Source organism: Chlorocebus sabaeus, chromosome 10 (assembly GCF_047675955.1).
Source record: "Chlorocebus sabaeus isolate Y175 chromosome 10, mChlSab1.0.hap1, whole genome shotgun sequence".
NCBI classification, from domain to species: Eukaryota; Metazoa; Chordata; class Mammalia; order Primates; family Cercopithecidae; genus Chlorocebus; species Chlorocebus sabaeus.
The window spans coordinates 112004190-112020953 of NC_132913.1; the positions used below are offsets into that span (position 1 = coordinate 112004190).

General features: G+C 36.9%; 1 protein-coding gene across 3 annotated transcripts in view; it reads right to left on the minus strand.

The window, feature by feature from the left end:
- Positions 1 to 16764, minus strand: part of CUL3 (cullin 3) — a 112741-nt gene that overhangs the window by 57051 nt on the left and 38926 nt on the right. For all 3 annotated transcript variants that reach the window (XM_007966461.3, XM_007966460.3, XM_038000617.2), the window contains one exon: positions 5008 to 5121. In XM_007966461.3, the coding sequence (XP_007964652.1) occupies positions 5008 to 5121 (114 nt within the window). The remainder of the gene's footprint in view (positions 1 to 5007; positions 5122 to 16764) is intronic.

Consider the following 16764-nt stretch of genomic DNA (forward strand, 5'->3'; position numbering starts at 1 on the left):
CCTTAATTTTAAAATGTACTTTTGGTTGGGCACAGTGGCTCACGCCTGTAATTCCAACACTTTGGGAGGCCAAGGCAGGTGGATCACTTGAGCCCAGGAGTTCGAGACCAGCCTGGCCAACATGGTGAAACCCCATCTCTACCAAAAATACAAAAATTGGCCAGGTGTGGTGGTGCGCACCTGTAGTCCCAATTACTCAGAAGGCTGAGGCAGGAGGATCGATTCAACCCAGGAGGCGGAGGTTGCAGTGAGCTGAGATTGTGCCACTGGACTTCAGCCTGAGTGACAGAGCAAGACCCTGTCTCAAAAAAAATAAAAACATAAAAGTGTACTTTTAAGTACATTTTAATTAACCCTAGAACACTACACATAAAAAGGCAATATAAGTAAATGAAGGATATGAAAAATTTTAAAAATTTATCTTGTAGAACATGAAGGTATCAACACTTTCTTTTTGAATCTAAAATAGCCTTTTTTTTTTTTTTTGCAACAGAGTCTTACTCTGTCACCCAGGCTGGAGTGCAGTGGCATGATCTTGGCTTCCTGCAACCTCTGCCTCCCAAGTTCAAGCGATTCTCCTGCCTCAGCCTCCGAGTAGCTGGGATCATAGGCATGCACCACCACACCTGGCAAATTTTTTGTGTTTTTAGTACAGACGAGGTTTCACCACATTGGACAGGCTGGTCTCAAACTCCTGGCCTCAAGTAATTCACCTGCCTAGGCCTCCCCAGGTGCTGGGATTACAGGTGTGAGCCACTGTGCCTGGCCTAAAATAGCTACTTTTAATAAGTATTTTTAAAAAGTGTAGTTTATTAAAAAAAAAAAATACTATATAACATCTGCACCAATTCATTAAACACATATGTAAGTGCCTAGTTTGTACAAGGAGCTGTGGTAGGTATTAAAGAGGTAATAGTGACACAAACATTGTTTCCATCCTCATACAGTCTAGTGGGCAAACTACACACTGAGCAGTTAGGTCGTTAATGACTGTGATAAATGTTGCAAAGGAATAGTACTAGGTACAATGAGAGCAACTGCAGCCAGCTGGGAGTACGTGGGTCAGGGAAAGCTTACCAGAAATATAAGGTTAGACATAAAGGGTAAGTAGAGCAAGTGACATTAAGGAAAAAAAAAAAAAAAAATTCTAGAAACATTTCCAGACAGAAAACATGTAAAAGAATTCCAAGATGAGAGGTAAGGATTTCAACAGGGCAGTAACATGATCAGATTAGGCTTTAAAACAGTAATCCTGGGAGCAATACGGAAAACAGAGAAGAGTCCAGTGAACACTGTAAGACTAGCAACACTGAATATTTCAAGAAAGAAATGAAGGTGGTTTGATGTTGAATAATAGACAATAAAGAGAAAACGGCAGAGTCTAGCAACAGATAATGTAGGGAGAAAGAAGGAACTTACAAGAATATAGCCGGGCGCGGTGGCTCACGCCTGTAATCCCAGCACTTTGGGAGGCTGAAGCAGGAGAATGGTGTGAACCCGGGAGGCAAAGCTTGCAGTGAGCCGAGACAGCGCCACTGCACTCCAACCTGGGCGAAAGAGCGAGACTGTCTCAAAAAATAAAAAAAATAAAAAAGAGTAATTCTCAGGTTTCAGTGTGAACAACTGAATGACAGTGATTATGAGCTCATTTGGACGTGCCAAGTTTGAAGTACTTCAGAGAATGAAGGCTCCATTAACTAGACAAATGAATATATGAGTCTGAATCTCAGAAAATGAAGCTAGAAACATAATTTGGGAATCATCTGCACAGAAGCACATGAAGCTCCCGAAGGTGAAGAGTGCGCATACCATGAGAAGAACATCTAGGACTAAATCCCACGAATGCCTCTATTTAAGGGGGGATGGTGGGGGCAGTTAGTAGTAGTTGGAGGAGGAGAGGCTAAGAAACAGTAAAAAGGCAGGTAGGAGGCACACAAAGAGAGTTCTTTGTTACAGAAATCAAGGAAACATGTTAGAAGAAGGAAGGAATGACCAACTATGGCAAATGCTGCTTTAAAAAAAAAAATCAAGGCGAATGGGGATTAGCAGTCTCTTCGTATTCTGAGATGCACAGATACCATGGTGATACTAGTAAGGGCAAAACCAAACATGATAGCTGAGGTAGAAGCTTAACTATAATGTATTCAAAGTGTATGAAAGATGAGAAAAGGAAGATGGCAAATGTCAACATTTCTTATGACACATTTAGCTATGAATGACAGATGAGAGATCCCGGGAGACAGCGCAGGGGTTCACCAGAGAATTTAATGGAATTATATTCTGAGGATTGAGTGAGTGGCTTGAACATGTTTAATGTTGGTTAAGATCCAATATGAAAGGCAGAACCCTAAAATACTTCAGGTTCATGACAAGGTAGAAGGGGATTGACCTATAACACAGGTTGAGACATGGCCTCTGACAGAAGAGGACACCACCCTCTACTAAAAGAGGGAAAAAGAAAAACATAAAAGAGGAGAAAATACAAGTAAAGTTCTAGATTTAGTGGCGAAAAATAAGCATAGTTCCTACCTGATGCTTTCTCTTTTCTCTGAGAAGTAGAAGGCAGTATCATTTACTACAAGGGAGAGAACCCAAGGCAGAGCTGGAGGTCTCAAGAGAAATAACTGCTGGAGCAAGCTGACTAACGAAAAAGAGTGAAATTGCTGGGCAGTGTGAAGGGTTGACCACAGGTCTTTGATGCGACAAACAGTGGCATCAATCTACCCTGTATGAATTTTCAGTTCATGCAGCACTGTGGTACAACCAAATGGGTTTGATGAAAAGATGAAGGGACAAGAAATAATACCAGTTAATCTCTAATGAGCATGTTACTATGGGCCAAGCCCTACAAGTGCTTTACATGAATAGTTCCGCTTAATCCTCATGACTACTCTACCCCATATTATTTTCATTTTATAGACAAGGAACCTGAGGCATGAAATAATTAACTTCTTGACCATATGTAGACCCGGAATTCAAGATTTGAGATTTCACAGCAAAAAAAAAAAAAAAAAAAGAGGAAGAAGAAAAAAGAAAGAAAAAAAGGGAGGCAGAGGACTAAAACAGACTTTAAAAATAACATCAGAGTATGCATGTGTATAAAATTTTAAAATACTTCTTTTGTCAACAGAATAAACCGTAAGATTACAAGTGGTTTTTTATCTTAATGTTATATAGTTAGGATACAATTTAAAGACTCACCATATCTAGAACTTCGAAAACAGCAACAAGCTAACTTATTTCAAATTTATATGCCAGATATTATGATACATGTCTCATACCATCTCATTTAACTTCAAAATGATAACACAAGGTTAATTTATAACTGGATGAGAAAAATGATGCTCAGAAAAGCTAAATAATTTGTTATACCTTTTATCAAATCCCTTAAAAGTGAAGTGACCTCTCCCTGACCCCCTTTGCCACTAAGCCCTTACAAAACCAGGGGTAACAGGCCTGACTGAAATCACAAGGCAGAACAAAAAACTTTACCGTTGTTTGTTCACATTGGAAATTCTTTCCAAACATTGCTTTATTTTACCAAGTAAAAGAAACTAGGACAAGCTCTCATCACTACATTAAAACTAAAAAAACTAGAAATAAAAACATAAAAAGGCAAAACCTTGGGAAAAAATAATTATATCCAATACACAAACATAAACCCTGAAGTAAAACAAGTCATTAACTTGCTAATTTTAGAGTGATACAATAATTAAACTTAATGAATCTAGAGTCATTCTATAACACCAAATTTTTTTTAACTGATAATTTAATCTCTCTGAAAGTTATTAAACAGCTTAGATCAAAGTCAGTGTTTTCCAAGTGGTCTTGCTGAACAGGATTTTTTTTTCTTGACTGATAAAAATAAAATATAGCAACAGCCGGTGAAAAATGGAATATACATGTGGAGAAGCTAATATCCTTAAACAAGACTAGCTGCAATAGTGCACTGCAATAATTTACTATTAAGAGAAATAGATGGCAGCTATGAGTGTATGATTATCAGGAAAAATACTTGTATTAATATGACATCCTCTCTCACTGAAGATGTAAGAATTTAGGATTTGGGCTGGGTGCGATGGCTCACACCTGAATCCCAGCACTCTGGGAGGCTGAAGCGGACAGATCACGAAATCAGGAGATCGAGACCGTCCTGGCTAACATGGTGAAACCCTGTCTCTACTAAAAAATACAAAAAAAATTAGCTGGGCGTGGTGGTGGGTGCTTGTAGTCCTAGCTATTTGGGAGGCAGAGGCAGGAAAATGGTGTGAACCCGGCAGGCGGAGCTTGCAGTGAGCAGAGATAGCACCACTGCACCTCCAGCCTGGGTGACAGAGTGAGCTCCATCTCATTTAGGATGTAAAAACTTGTAAGAGAATATTCAGCTTTTGTTTCTCATATTGTCATTCAACAACTCTTAAGAAGAGATGTTAATAGGGTTTTTTCCATATTTTTCACTGACAAGTGCTAAATACTAAGAAAAAAATTAAATCATTCCCTTTCAGTTTCACATTCTAAGCATTCACTAACTATGTGAACAATTAAGATTTTTATTCACATAGGCTTAGGCTGGCCCTTACAAAGAAAGTACTGGCTATTTAAAAAACAAAAACCACCTTCCACACTGAGACGTACTATAAGTTAGACAGAAAGTCATTGTGTTTTCAAATGTTTAATTTCCTTTTTTTTTTGAGACAGAGTCTCACTGTGTTGCCCAGGTGGGAGTGCAGTGGCACAATCTCACCTCACTGCAACCTCCACCTCCCTGGTTCAAGCGATTCTCCTGCCTCAGCCTCCCAAGTAGCTGGGATTACAGGTGCCCACCACCGCACCTAATTTTTGTATTTTTAGTAGAGACACGGTTTTGCCAGGCTGGCCAGGCTGGTCTCAATCTCCTGACCTTAAATGATCTGCCTACCTTGGCCTCCCAAAGTGCTGAGATTACAGGCCCAGCCTTCAAATGCTTAACTGCTTAAAGGAAGAAAACATTAAAAAAGCTCTACTTACCATGTACATTAGTATGTCTCTAATCATCACCATAGCTGTTTGATGATCATTCCAAGCTTGATTTAGCGTTTGAAGAAAGTTGTTATTCAATGAATTTAGTACATCTTCTCGCACCTAGTAACAGAAGAGTTCATTAGTTTGCACACACACATCCACACACTCATATATATAGGCATGCACGTATCTTGTTTAATAAAATGAAGTGGAATCCTTAATTTTAAATCAAAGAAATGTTATAGGCTAGTAGAAATATTTTAAGCTATAACCTATACACAGATGAGTATCAAATGTATATGTATAGTACAGACTTCTCTTCTGATCTCCAGAACATAAATCAACTTCCTAGGTATTTCTCAACCCTCCAATGACTTAACATCATTGTCAGAGTAAAATCCTATATTCTTATAGTAAGTTACATGGGCCTATAAGACTGGCTCCATGATACTGCTAAATTTCCTACTACACCTTCCCTTCCCCAGCTTTGAATAATGGTTAAGAACACCGATTTTGGAGTCAATTACCTGGGCTCCAATCCCAGCTCCCTAACAAACTGGGTGACCTGGGATAAATTAATCTCTGTGTCTGTTTCCTTATATGTGAAATAGCATTCTTCTTGTAGGATTGTTTTAAGAATTGAATTAACACTAGTAATACACTTAAAACAGTGCTTAGTACTCAGTAAACACTCTATAATAAACTACTTAGCACACTTCAGCTACAATGGCCTCTTTACTAAATACAGCAACTGTGCTCTGCCATTCCTTCTGCCGCAATTCACATGGCTCGTCCCACTCATTTTATTTTGTTCAAATTTTGTCTCTGGAGAGGTCTTTCCCAACCAATTATTTCAAAGAACCCCTAGCTCTACTTCTTAATCATACAATTTGTTTCCTGTCATAGTATTCATCACTACCTACAATATTACAATTTATTTGTTTATTGTTTCTTCCACTAAAATGTAAATGTCTCCATGGTGGCAGGATTTCTGTCTTTTCCATGTGTATACCCACACCTAGAATAGTGCTTGGTATATATAATACCATTTATTTCATATCCCTGCCCTCCAATGCCATGATTCACCTCCAACGTCAGCACTTTCAGGATATCTGCTTTTGCACATAAAGTTCCCTTGAGTCTGAAATGTCTTTCTAATCCAACCCTGATAAAGACCACTCAAGACTTCAAGAATTCCTTTCCACAGTCCACAAGCTTAGTAGTGCCATCCTGATAAAATGTTATTGACCACTACTCCTTCCTGCTATGCTAGCTGCCCAGTAGAAAGACCATTTCACTCAGAAACAGAATCTAGACTCTGGTTCTCGTTTTATCACAAAGTCGTCGTGTGTTTGTCCCTAAGTTCCTGTAACACTTTGGGACTATACTGCCAACTTCTACAGTTATTCAAATCCAACCAACCTTCCATAATCCAGCTCAAAAAACTCTCAATAACTCTAGCCTAAACAATACTATTTTATCTCCAAATATTCTTTACCATAGAGAATTTCTAATAGTGGTTACACTTTTTCAGATTAGGAAAACGCTGAAGTCATGGCGCTTTCTGAGAAACATCAACTACTTAACGTATGTTGAGATATATAGACACCTCTGAAACAATTATAAATACACATAAATAAAACACCATTCTGTTATCAGATCTAATATGAACAAGTGGCTAAAAGTGCCAAAGAAAATACACACAACACACTGTGGAAGAATAAGTTCAAACTAAGAAAACAGAATCTTTTCCTACATATTGGGGAAAATGAGGTTATTAGATTTAATGATGAGACAATACATCTAGTCTACTAAACGTACAGTATAAAAATCACTAGGCCTATACCACATAATTTAGAATTTTATCATATATTTAATCTTTCGTTGACAAGACTAAGCTCCATGACTTCAAGTTACATCATCCAGAAATTATTCCGAAAATTTTAACTATATCGTTAGTTAACAGAAATACTTACACAAAATGAATAATGTATCATTTGTTTCAACTCATTAAATCTAGCACTTGTCAGATGCAAATCTCCCCCACAAAAACCCAGCAAGTTGAAAATGTACTTATTTTCAAAATTTTACACCAAGCTTTGTATTCCTTTACTGAAGAGTAGCAATTAAATTAAAATCATGACAATGCAAAGGCAATCTATACTACATACAAAAAAAAAACGTATTTGAAACATCAGATTATCAAGTCCATTAACTATTCTTAAGGACTTACATGAACTTCTACATACTGCTACATTATAAAATTAAGTTAAATGTTAACTACATTAAAATCACCCTGAATTTGGAACACAAAAATGTGCCTGCATATTTGCTGAATGAATGAAAAACTGACCAATTAAATAAAAAGTTAACGTTATAAAATAAGGCAAGTTCTTTAAAATCACTGATTTGTACATTTTATGATAAAATATATTAAGTATTTACATATTTGTCATTTATATTTATACCTGCCTTTCAGCAAAATAAAATGTGATCTACTAGTACACTGTGTCATAAATAACTGCCTTATTTGCATCATACCTCAAAAAATTATCCTGACCAACCAATAACAGTGAATTTTACTAGCAGAAAATAGCTGCAATTAAGAGCTAATTTTATGTTTATTTTTCAATTATGCACACACACACACAAACTCAAGACTAAAAGAAATAAAATGAATGCCTTAGATACACTACTGCAAGGTCTTCTTATTCAGATTACACTATGAACAAAAAATTTTTCCTCTAACATTTCTGTAGAAAATTAGTTGAAAGTGAACAGATATTTACTCAAACATACACAATAAAAATGGTAGGAATGAGATGAAGATTATGAAGATTAAAATAAGCTTTTAAAAAGATGGTTAAGTTGGCACATAAACTACACATTAAGTGAAAAAAAGATCTTTATTTTACGAATTATTAACATCTTATAAAAAATTGAAAAAGAAAGCAAGCATGGGAAATATGGTGGAAATATCCCTCCCAGGGTAACATTGTTAATCTCATGGCCTAACACAATTACCTACTTTCTGCACCAGCAAGGCAAATGGGAGGGAACCCTGCTATACAGGTGGTACCAGAACCAAAAGGACCTACGGATTAAGTATGAACAGATAATTAAAGAAAACCTATAATGAAATTACACAGATAAAGAGTTGAAATTTGAAGGGAGAGACATGGAAGAACAAGTAGCAACACCAGAGAAATTGAGAGCAGGATGGGACCAGCTGTGACAAAAAGATGAAATGAAGTATGAGAGATGGAGAACTGATGGCTGTGCCTGGCACTAGCATTGCAAAGGAAGAAAGAGAAAGCTCAAAACAGTGGATCACAAATCAGGCAGAGAATTAGAGTCACCCAAGAGCTTTTACAAACAGATTTAAGTATGATGCAGTAGTGCATCTGTGGTCTCAGCTACTCACGAGGCTGAGGGGGTAGGACTGTTTGATCCCAGGAGTTTGAGGCAAGCCTGGGCAACACAGCAAGACCCTATCTCTAAAAATAAGTAAGACTTCAGAGAAGAGAATGAGAAAACAAGCCACAGACTGGGAGAAAGTATATGCAAAAGACAAATCTAATAAAGAACTATTATCCAAAATATATAAAGAATTCTTAAAACTTAGAAAGTAACTCAATTTTTAAAACCAAAGAAGATATACAGACGGCAAGTAAGCATTTGAGAAGATCATATGTCATTAGGATACTGCAAATTAAAACATCAATATGATACCATTACATACCTTTGAGAATGGCCAAAACACTGACAACACCAAATGCTAGCAAGGACGTACAGCAGCAGAATATCTCATGCACTGCCAGTGGGAATGCAAAATGGTACAGTCACTGTGGAAGGCAGTTTGGCAGTTTCTAACAAAAGTAGACATACTCTTACCATATAATCTGGCAATCACACTCCTGAGTATTTTCTTAAATGAAAATATGTCCACACAAAAACCCACACACAAGTGTTTAAAGCAACTTTACTCAGAATTGCCAAAACTTGGAAGAAACCAAGACGTTCCTCTGCAGATGAATGAATTAATAAATTGTACTGTATTTAGAAAATGGAATATTACTCAGCACTAAAAAGAAATGAGCTATTAAGCCATGAAGAGACATGGAGGTAACTTAAACGCATATTACAAAGTTAAAGAAGCTAACCTGAAAAGGGTGTATACTGTATGATTCAACTATATGACATTCCGGAAAAGGCAAAACTAAGGAGATAGCAAAAAAAAATAGGTACATAAGTAGGCAGAACACAGGATTCGCAGGGCAGTGAAACTATTCTGTATAATACTATACTAGTGAATGTATGTCTAATCGCATAGACTGAGTTCACTACAAAAGTGAGCCCTCATGTAAACTATGGACTTTATGGAGTGATGATGACCTGTAAACGTAGGTTCATCAACTGTAGTAAATGTGCCACTCTGGTGTGGGATGTGCACAATGGGGGGAGGCTGTACAAATGTTGGGGTAGGGGTGCATATGGGAAATCTTAGTATTTTCCGTCCATCACTTTTTTTTTTCTTCCCAGACGGAGTCTCGCTCTGTTGCCCAGGCTGGAGTCCAGTGGCGCAATCTTGGCTCACTGCACCCTCCGCTTCCCAGGTTCAAGCCATTCTCCTAGCTCAGCCTCACTAGTAGATGGGATTACAGATGTGCGCCACCACGCCTGGCTAATTTTTGTATTTTTAGCAGAGACACAGTTTCACCTTGTTAGCCAGGCTGGTCCTGAACTCCTGACCTCAAGTGATCCACCCGCCTCGGTCTCCCAAGGTGCTGGCATTACACTGTGTCCAGTCTCTCCACTCAATTTTGGTGTAAATCTAAAACTGCTCTAAAAACCAAAGTTTATATTTTTTATAAAAATAACTTTATATTTATATATATATATATAATAAAGTTTATTTTTTTTTAAAAAAGGGAGAGGAAGGAGGAAGAAGAGAGGAAGAAGAAAGAAAAAAAGAAGAAAGAAGAAGAAACATTTGGGGGGCCACCCAAGATCAAAAGACAACCCTAATTTTAAAGTATCTACCCAGGTGATTCTGATACACCATCCAGGACTAGGAAACCACTGGTTTCCACACTAGCCATTTCTGTTTCTTCCCTTTGCAGAACTTCTTCAACATGAACATGTTTTTATATTGTTGTAATAATAGCACTTATGCAATTCTGAGTCCTGCTTTTTTCTTCTAACAAACAAACACACACAGGATCCATGTGCAGAATGTGCAGGTTTGTTACATAGGTTTATGTGTGCCATGGTGGTTTGCTGCACCTATTGACTCATCCTCTAAGTTCCCTCCCCTCACCTCCCAGCCCCAAACAGGCCCTGGTGTGTGTTGTTTTCCTCTGTGTCCACGTGTTCTCAATGTTCAACTCCCACTTATGAGTGAGAAGAGTCCTGACTTTTTAATGCCACTGATTAACATTTAATATTAACTTCTGGTTTAGGAGAAAATACCTAGCTGTATCATATCATTTCCAATGTACCATAGTAGTCCAAAGAAAAAGGTTATATTACAATAAAATGTAAGAAGAAGATGTCATCTGATAATTTTAAGCAAGTGATACCAAAAGCATAATATATAAAAGAAAAAATGCTAAACTGGACTCTACTGAAACTAAAAACTTTTGTTCTGTAGACACAGTAACAAAGAGAAGCTACACACTAGGAGAAAAACCAAATGACTTGTATCCAGAATATATTAAAAGAAAAAAACAAAAACTCTTAGAACTTAGCAATGACAGCAAATAAATTAAAAAAGGGCAAAAGACTTGAACAGACACTTCACGAAAGAGGATATACAGATGGCAATTTTGTTCATGAATAGAACAGCTGGCAGTTCTTAGGAAGTTAAATAACATCACATGACCCAGCAACCCTACTTCTATATATTTACTAGAGAAATGAAAACTTACATTCACACAAAAATCACACACAAATGTTCATATCAGCTCTACTCGCAATCACAAAATGTCTTTCAACAAGTTTACAGGTAAATGAATAAGCAAACTGTGGTACATTCATACAACAGAATATCAGCCATAAAAGGGAACAAATTATTGATACAATAGTTTGGATCAATCTCAAAATAATTATACTGAATGAAAGAAACTAGTCTCAAAAGATTTCAAACTATAATTCCAATTATATGACACTCTCGGGAAAAAAAAATCCAAAACTATAGTGTTAGACAGCAGATCAGTGGTTGTCAGGAACTAGGGATTAAGAGAACTATAAAGGGTAACAGGGAGTTTACTGGGGTCAATCGACTGTTCTGTATCAACTGTGACAGTGGTTACATGAAACTATATGTGTGCTGAAATTCACAGAGATATCTGAAAATAAAGGCCAATTTTATTATACACTAATTTTTAAAAATTTGAAGTAATTATTATTTGAATATTGGGTCCTGTTTTATGATTTTATCATAAACATAAGCTATGATGCCACAAGCTTTATTCATAAAAGCAATTTAAATTCCAAACAATGAAAGAATTGTTAAACAATTTGAGTGTATCAACCTTATGAACCACTCTGCAACAATTCAAATTTGCCTATTCTTTGTTTCTCTGGATATAGCTTTTCTTGCATTTTTAAAAATTAAATCCTTAGCAAAGATTAAAGTGAAATTACTGTCAAAAGGAAACCTTTTTCTTTTTTTAAGAAACAGGGTGTCACTCTTTCACCCAGACTGGAGTACAGTGACACAATTATAGCTCACTGCAGACTCAAGCTCCTGGGCACAAGTTATGCTCCCACCTCAGCCTCCCAAGTAGCTAGGACTTCAGCAGCACACGCCAGCACTTCTGGGGCGCACACGTGCATGCGTGTGTGTGTGTGTGTGCTTGTGTGCGTGTGTGTAGCTAACGAATCTGTTTTGCTCAGGCTGGTCTCGAAGTCCCGGCCTCAAAATGATCCTTCCACGTTGGCCTCCCAAAGTGTTGGGATTATACGCATGAGTCACTGTGTCTGGCCTATTTTCAACTGTATAATAAAACCTGCTTAATGATAAATTAATGTCCAAGCTGCAATATACACATCCTCAAGTCAGTCAAATTACTGGTAAAGAGAAACAAAAAGAGTTGGAAAGGAGGACGACAGGAGAGAACAGCAGGCATTGGCATGACCAGGAGCTACATGCTCCCAAACTTTACTCTTGAGTTTCCATTCTCAAGGATCTCCATGGATTGACAAGGAAGCTGATACTGGGCCAGCAGCTCTTGGGCTAGCTGAAGAGCTAAAGGACATAATGTGCACAGTACTCCCATACTCCACAACACACAGAATTGCTTTTAATCATTAACTAAAATTTTTCACACTCTAAACTTCAACGCCTGGGGCAAAATCCCAGCCAGCCAATCCTAATTAAACGTCTAGGTAAAACAAAGAAATCATCAGCTAAAACAAATTAAAAACTTTAATTCTAAAGTTCACTGAAACTAAAACAGAGTCACATAATCGATGATATGGAATATTGAAAATTGAGGACTTCCTTGGTAAACAAGTCTCCAAATTCAGGACAACATTAGGTCCAAATATAGACAAATTCCTGAAGTACAGAAATTTATACTTGGCATTACTGTTCATCGAAAAAATACTTATCATGTATTAAAAACATAAAATGAGACATAATAACATGGAGCACATCCTAATTATACCAGGACATTAAAAAGTATCACAAAGGTACAATAACTCAAAGGTATGTCATTCTATAAAAATATAGTATTTTAACATTCACCCAGAAGCTAAGATAATCAAAATCATCCAAGGTTGAGTATCACTTACCCAAAATGCTTGGAGGCCACTTGTGTTTCAGATTTTTGACTTTTTCAGATTTTTGGTTTTTTCAGATTTTTGGATATAATACTTACCAGGTGAGCATCCTTAATCCGAAAATCCAAAATCTGAGATTCTCCAATGAGCATTTCCTTAAAGCATCATCTCAGCACTCAAAAAGTTTCGGATTTTGGCCAGGTGTGGTGGCTCAATGCCTGTAATCTCAGCACTCTGGGAGGCTGAGGTGGGCAGATGACTTGAGCTCAAGAATTTGAGACCAGCCTGGACAACATGGCGAAACTTTGTCTCCACCAAAAATACAAACAATTAGCTGGGCGTGATGATGCGTGCCTGTAGTCCCAGCTACTCAGGAGGCTGAGGTGGGAGGATCACTTAAGCCCAGGAGGTGGAAGCTGCAGTGAGCCAAGATCATGCCACTACACTCCAGCTACGGTGACAGAGTGAGACCCTCCCATCTCAAAAACAAAACAAAACAAAACAAAACAAAAAAAAGTTTCAGATTTTGGATTTTTGGATTAGGGATACTCAACCTCTCTGCAGACAACTGCCCAGGAAGTCACTAACTAAGGACTTTGACCAAGTCACCTAACCTATCCAGTCTGTAGCACCTCTTTACCTGTGATGTGACTATGGTTGATTAGATCAATGACGTCTTGTTCCACTGAAATGCCTTACTTAGTACCAGTGCCGAAAAGACTTCATTTCCCCTGATTAAATATGATTTATAATAGTTTTGTATGATTTTTAAAATTAGGGGTTCTATTTTAAAATAATTGACAGCCACTGGATGCCTGCTTTCTGGCTCTGAATTCCAAAACATGTTGCCTGTTTCATCTGTTAAAGACAGTGTGATACAAAAACATGCAACATTTACTATGACCTACAAAAACAGCACTTAATGCCATAATTTCTTCAATCACTTTATTAAAGATGGATAAGTTGCTTTTAGTTTACCATTATAAATAAAGTTACAAAAACATTCTTATACATATAAAAAAAAGTTAAAAAAAATAAAAATAGCATTTAAATTTCCACTTAAAACATACTTTTTTCAGTCCTGCATTAATCACATGTGGTCTGGGGGTTTGTCGCTTTATAAATTTTGCCAGTTACATAAATTTTATTCTCCCAAGGAATGCCATTAAATAATGCTTGAAGATTTCAAAATTTTTCCACCTTATCACACCACAGCGATATGACACAAACCTATCAATAAAAGTGGCTTACTGAATCACAATGGGAGTCAAGTCATAAGGTATAGAGGACAGCTGACACAACTGTTTGGAAAAAAAAGCTTCATGGCTCTTTCCCTCACTCTGAGAATTCCTGAACTAAAACGTTAAAAAGAAACATTGCAATGTTTTGCTATTTTTACAGAAGTCATATATAATAAATAGGGGCAGGTCAGGAACAGGGACGCTTGCTTTCTTTTCCTCTAAAGGACAGAAATTTCTGAATAACTGGAAGGAACTCTTTTACCTCGTACTTTGAGGAATTCTTAATGCACCCAAACTCTAATTATTTGTACAATTAATATAAATTTGGTTAACAGATGTTACTCTCATAATACATAAGCAATCTTAAGGTTTCTGTATCTCAAACAAGCTTCTACTAAGGCCAAGATAATTAATTTAAAGTTCTGTAGAGATTTTAAACTTTCTAAGAATTAACTAATGATGAGATTCCTGAATGACATAAAATTCACTGTCCTTTTCATACAGCAGACTGTGTTATTCTCATTATTTCTAATTAACTTTAAGAATTAAGATGGTAATAGTGATCAGAAAAATCATACCAGTATCCTTAAAAAAAACAGTAAGATAGCCAATGTAGGGAAAACATTTTCTCCACTGCTTCCAGAAGATTCTTTATTAAGTAACTTTCTAATATACACAGTAATGTAACTTAACAGCAATTCACAAAAAACACACTAATCTCAATTTCAAAATCAAATTCATTCTTAGTGGAAATATTCCCCATTCTTACTCTTTGCTTCAAGTGTCCAAACTGAAGCTCTTAAAGAAACGAGGTCCTATTATCAGACATCAACCACCCATTCAAAAGTATACAAAATATTTCTCCAGACTGACAATTCATGTATTTATGTTTGCTTCCAGCAGGCAAAGCAGGGTGCTAGGCACTATGAGGAATACAAGACACTTTCAGCCACTTTACAATCTCTGAGGGAGAGGGGAGAAGGGGGAGCCGAATATCAGCATTCAAATGACCTCAATACAAAGTAGAATACAATAAATAGCACTACAAAAAAGTTACAAAGTTTGAAGAAGGAACACAGAACAGGTGTTAAGACAATACACTTTCACAATTTCATACTAATTTGCTACATGTTGAAGCAAATACTATTTTTAAAATCACATGAAATTTGACATTTTTTAAAGGCATTCTTAGTTCAAATATGCTTTGAAAGTGTTCTTAAAATAGTATGACTTACAAAAATCATGATTTCTCAATCAGTACAAAATACTACTATGAAAAATGATAGCTTTTTACTTACTGGTTGGAAAGGAATGCAGATAGAAAAATGACGGTACACCACAGAAAAACACCACTATGACTTATTATTTGTAAAGTATCCTATTCCCAATGGTTAAGATATACATTAAAAACTATTATTATAGCATTAGTATCATGGTTAAACTTAGTAACAGGCACGCTGACAGAATCAATCAGGAAAACATACACAAAGCATGACAACACAGCAACTCGTCTTTTGTTCTCTTGAGTATGATAGAAAAAAGAACCACAGTTTCTGAAGATTACATGATCTGGTTCTAAGCCGACTGACAGACTTCAATCTCAAAAAAACAGAGGCATATAGCCCGATAATCACCTGTGCTTCTAAATGGTGGTTAGGTTTAGTAATTAACTTGAGTAGGGAGAGGTATTACCCAACAGAGAGAGAAAAAAAAAATAGATCTCAGCTATTTTTGGCTACGAACCATGGTGGTTTCCATTTTGACTGCTGGTAGTATTCTCAAAGATTCATTTCAACAGACAACTGAGTGCCAACCACATGCAAAGAGCAGGAGACACAAAGATAAATGAACAGGTCCTAGGTCATCTATTCACTTACTTAGTAACAGTAGAAGAATATCACTAAAAAATACAACAGAAATAGGATGGCGGGCGGGGGGGTACTTGCCCTCAAAGTACTTACAGTCCACCTAACAACTTAAGCAGAATAGCTGATACTTAACATGGGCAAACTTGTCAAAACAACACTTTTAAGCGTCACTCTCCCCCAACATCATTTCTCTTCCATCCCTTTCAAAGTAGAAGCCATTCAATTTCCAAAGTCCTTCATATCCCACAGTTGCTGTTTTTCTGACTCTCTAAATAATCCCTTTTCCATACGCTATCCCCAACAGTCTCTGTCTCTTTTGGGATTACACTATTTATATTTAGGTCACTATCCCCGTATCATACCCATTAACAGTTTTTACACCTGGCTCACAGTCTCTTCTCACTCCTGTCACCACCATCCCAAAAAAACATAATGGGTTGAGTACCTTCCAACAACTTCTAAGTTAAACATCAAGACAAGACAGCATGAGAACTAAAGATGAGCAAGCAGCAACAAAGCACTGAAAATGGCACTCATCCTAAATACCTGACTACATCTTCTCCACTGCAGTCAGCCTTTCTAAGGATTTTAAAGCAATGGCTCCCACCACCAACAGAATAAAACTCAAATCTCCTACAATGGTTTTCCAAATCTAGCCCAACCCACTTTACTATCCTCATTTCCTACAAAAACATTCAAAGATGCTTTTGTTCATCTTTACTAAGAACAGAATGTTCACTTTCCATCTACACCGATCTATCTCACTATGCTCATACCTACCAGCCATTTTTCTCATTCAACTTTCTCTCCTTGTTATCAGGATAATATTTTGGCTTTGTTCACATGATGAATCTTGAGTAATGCTT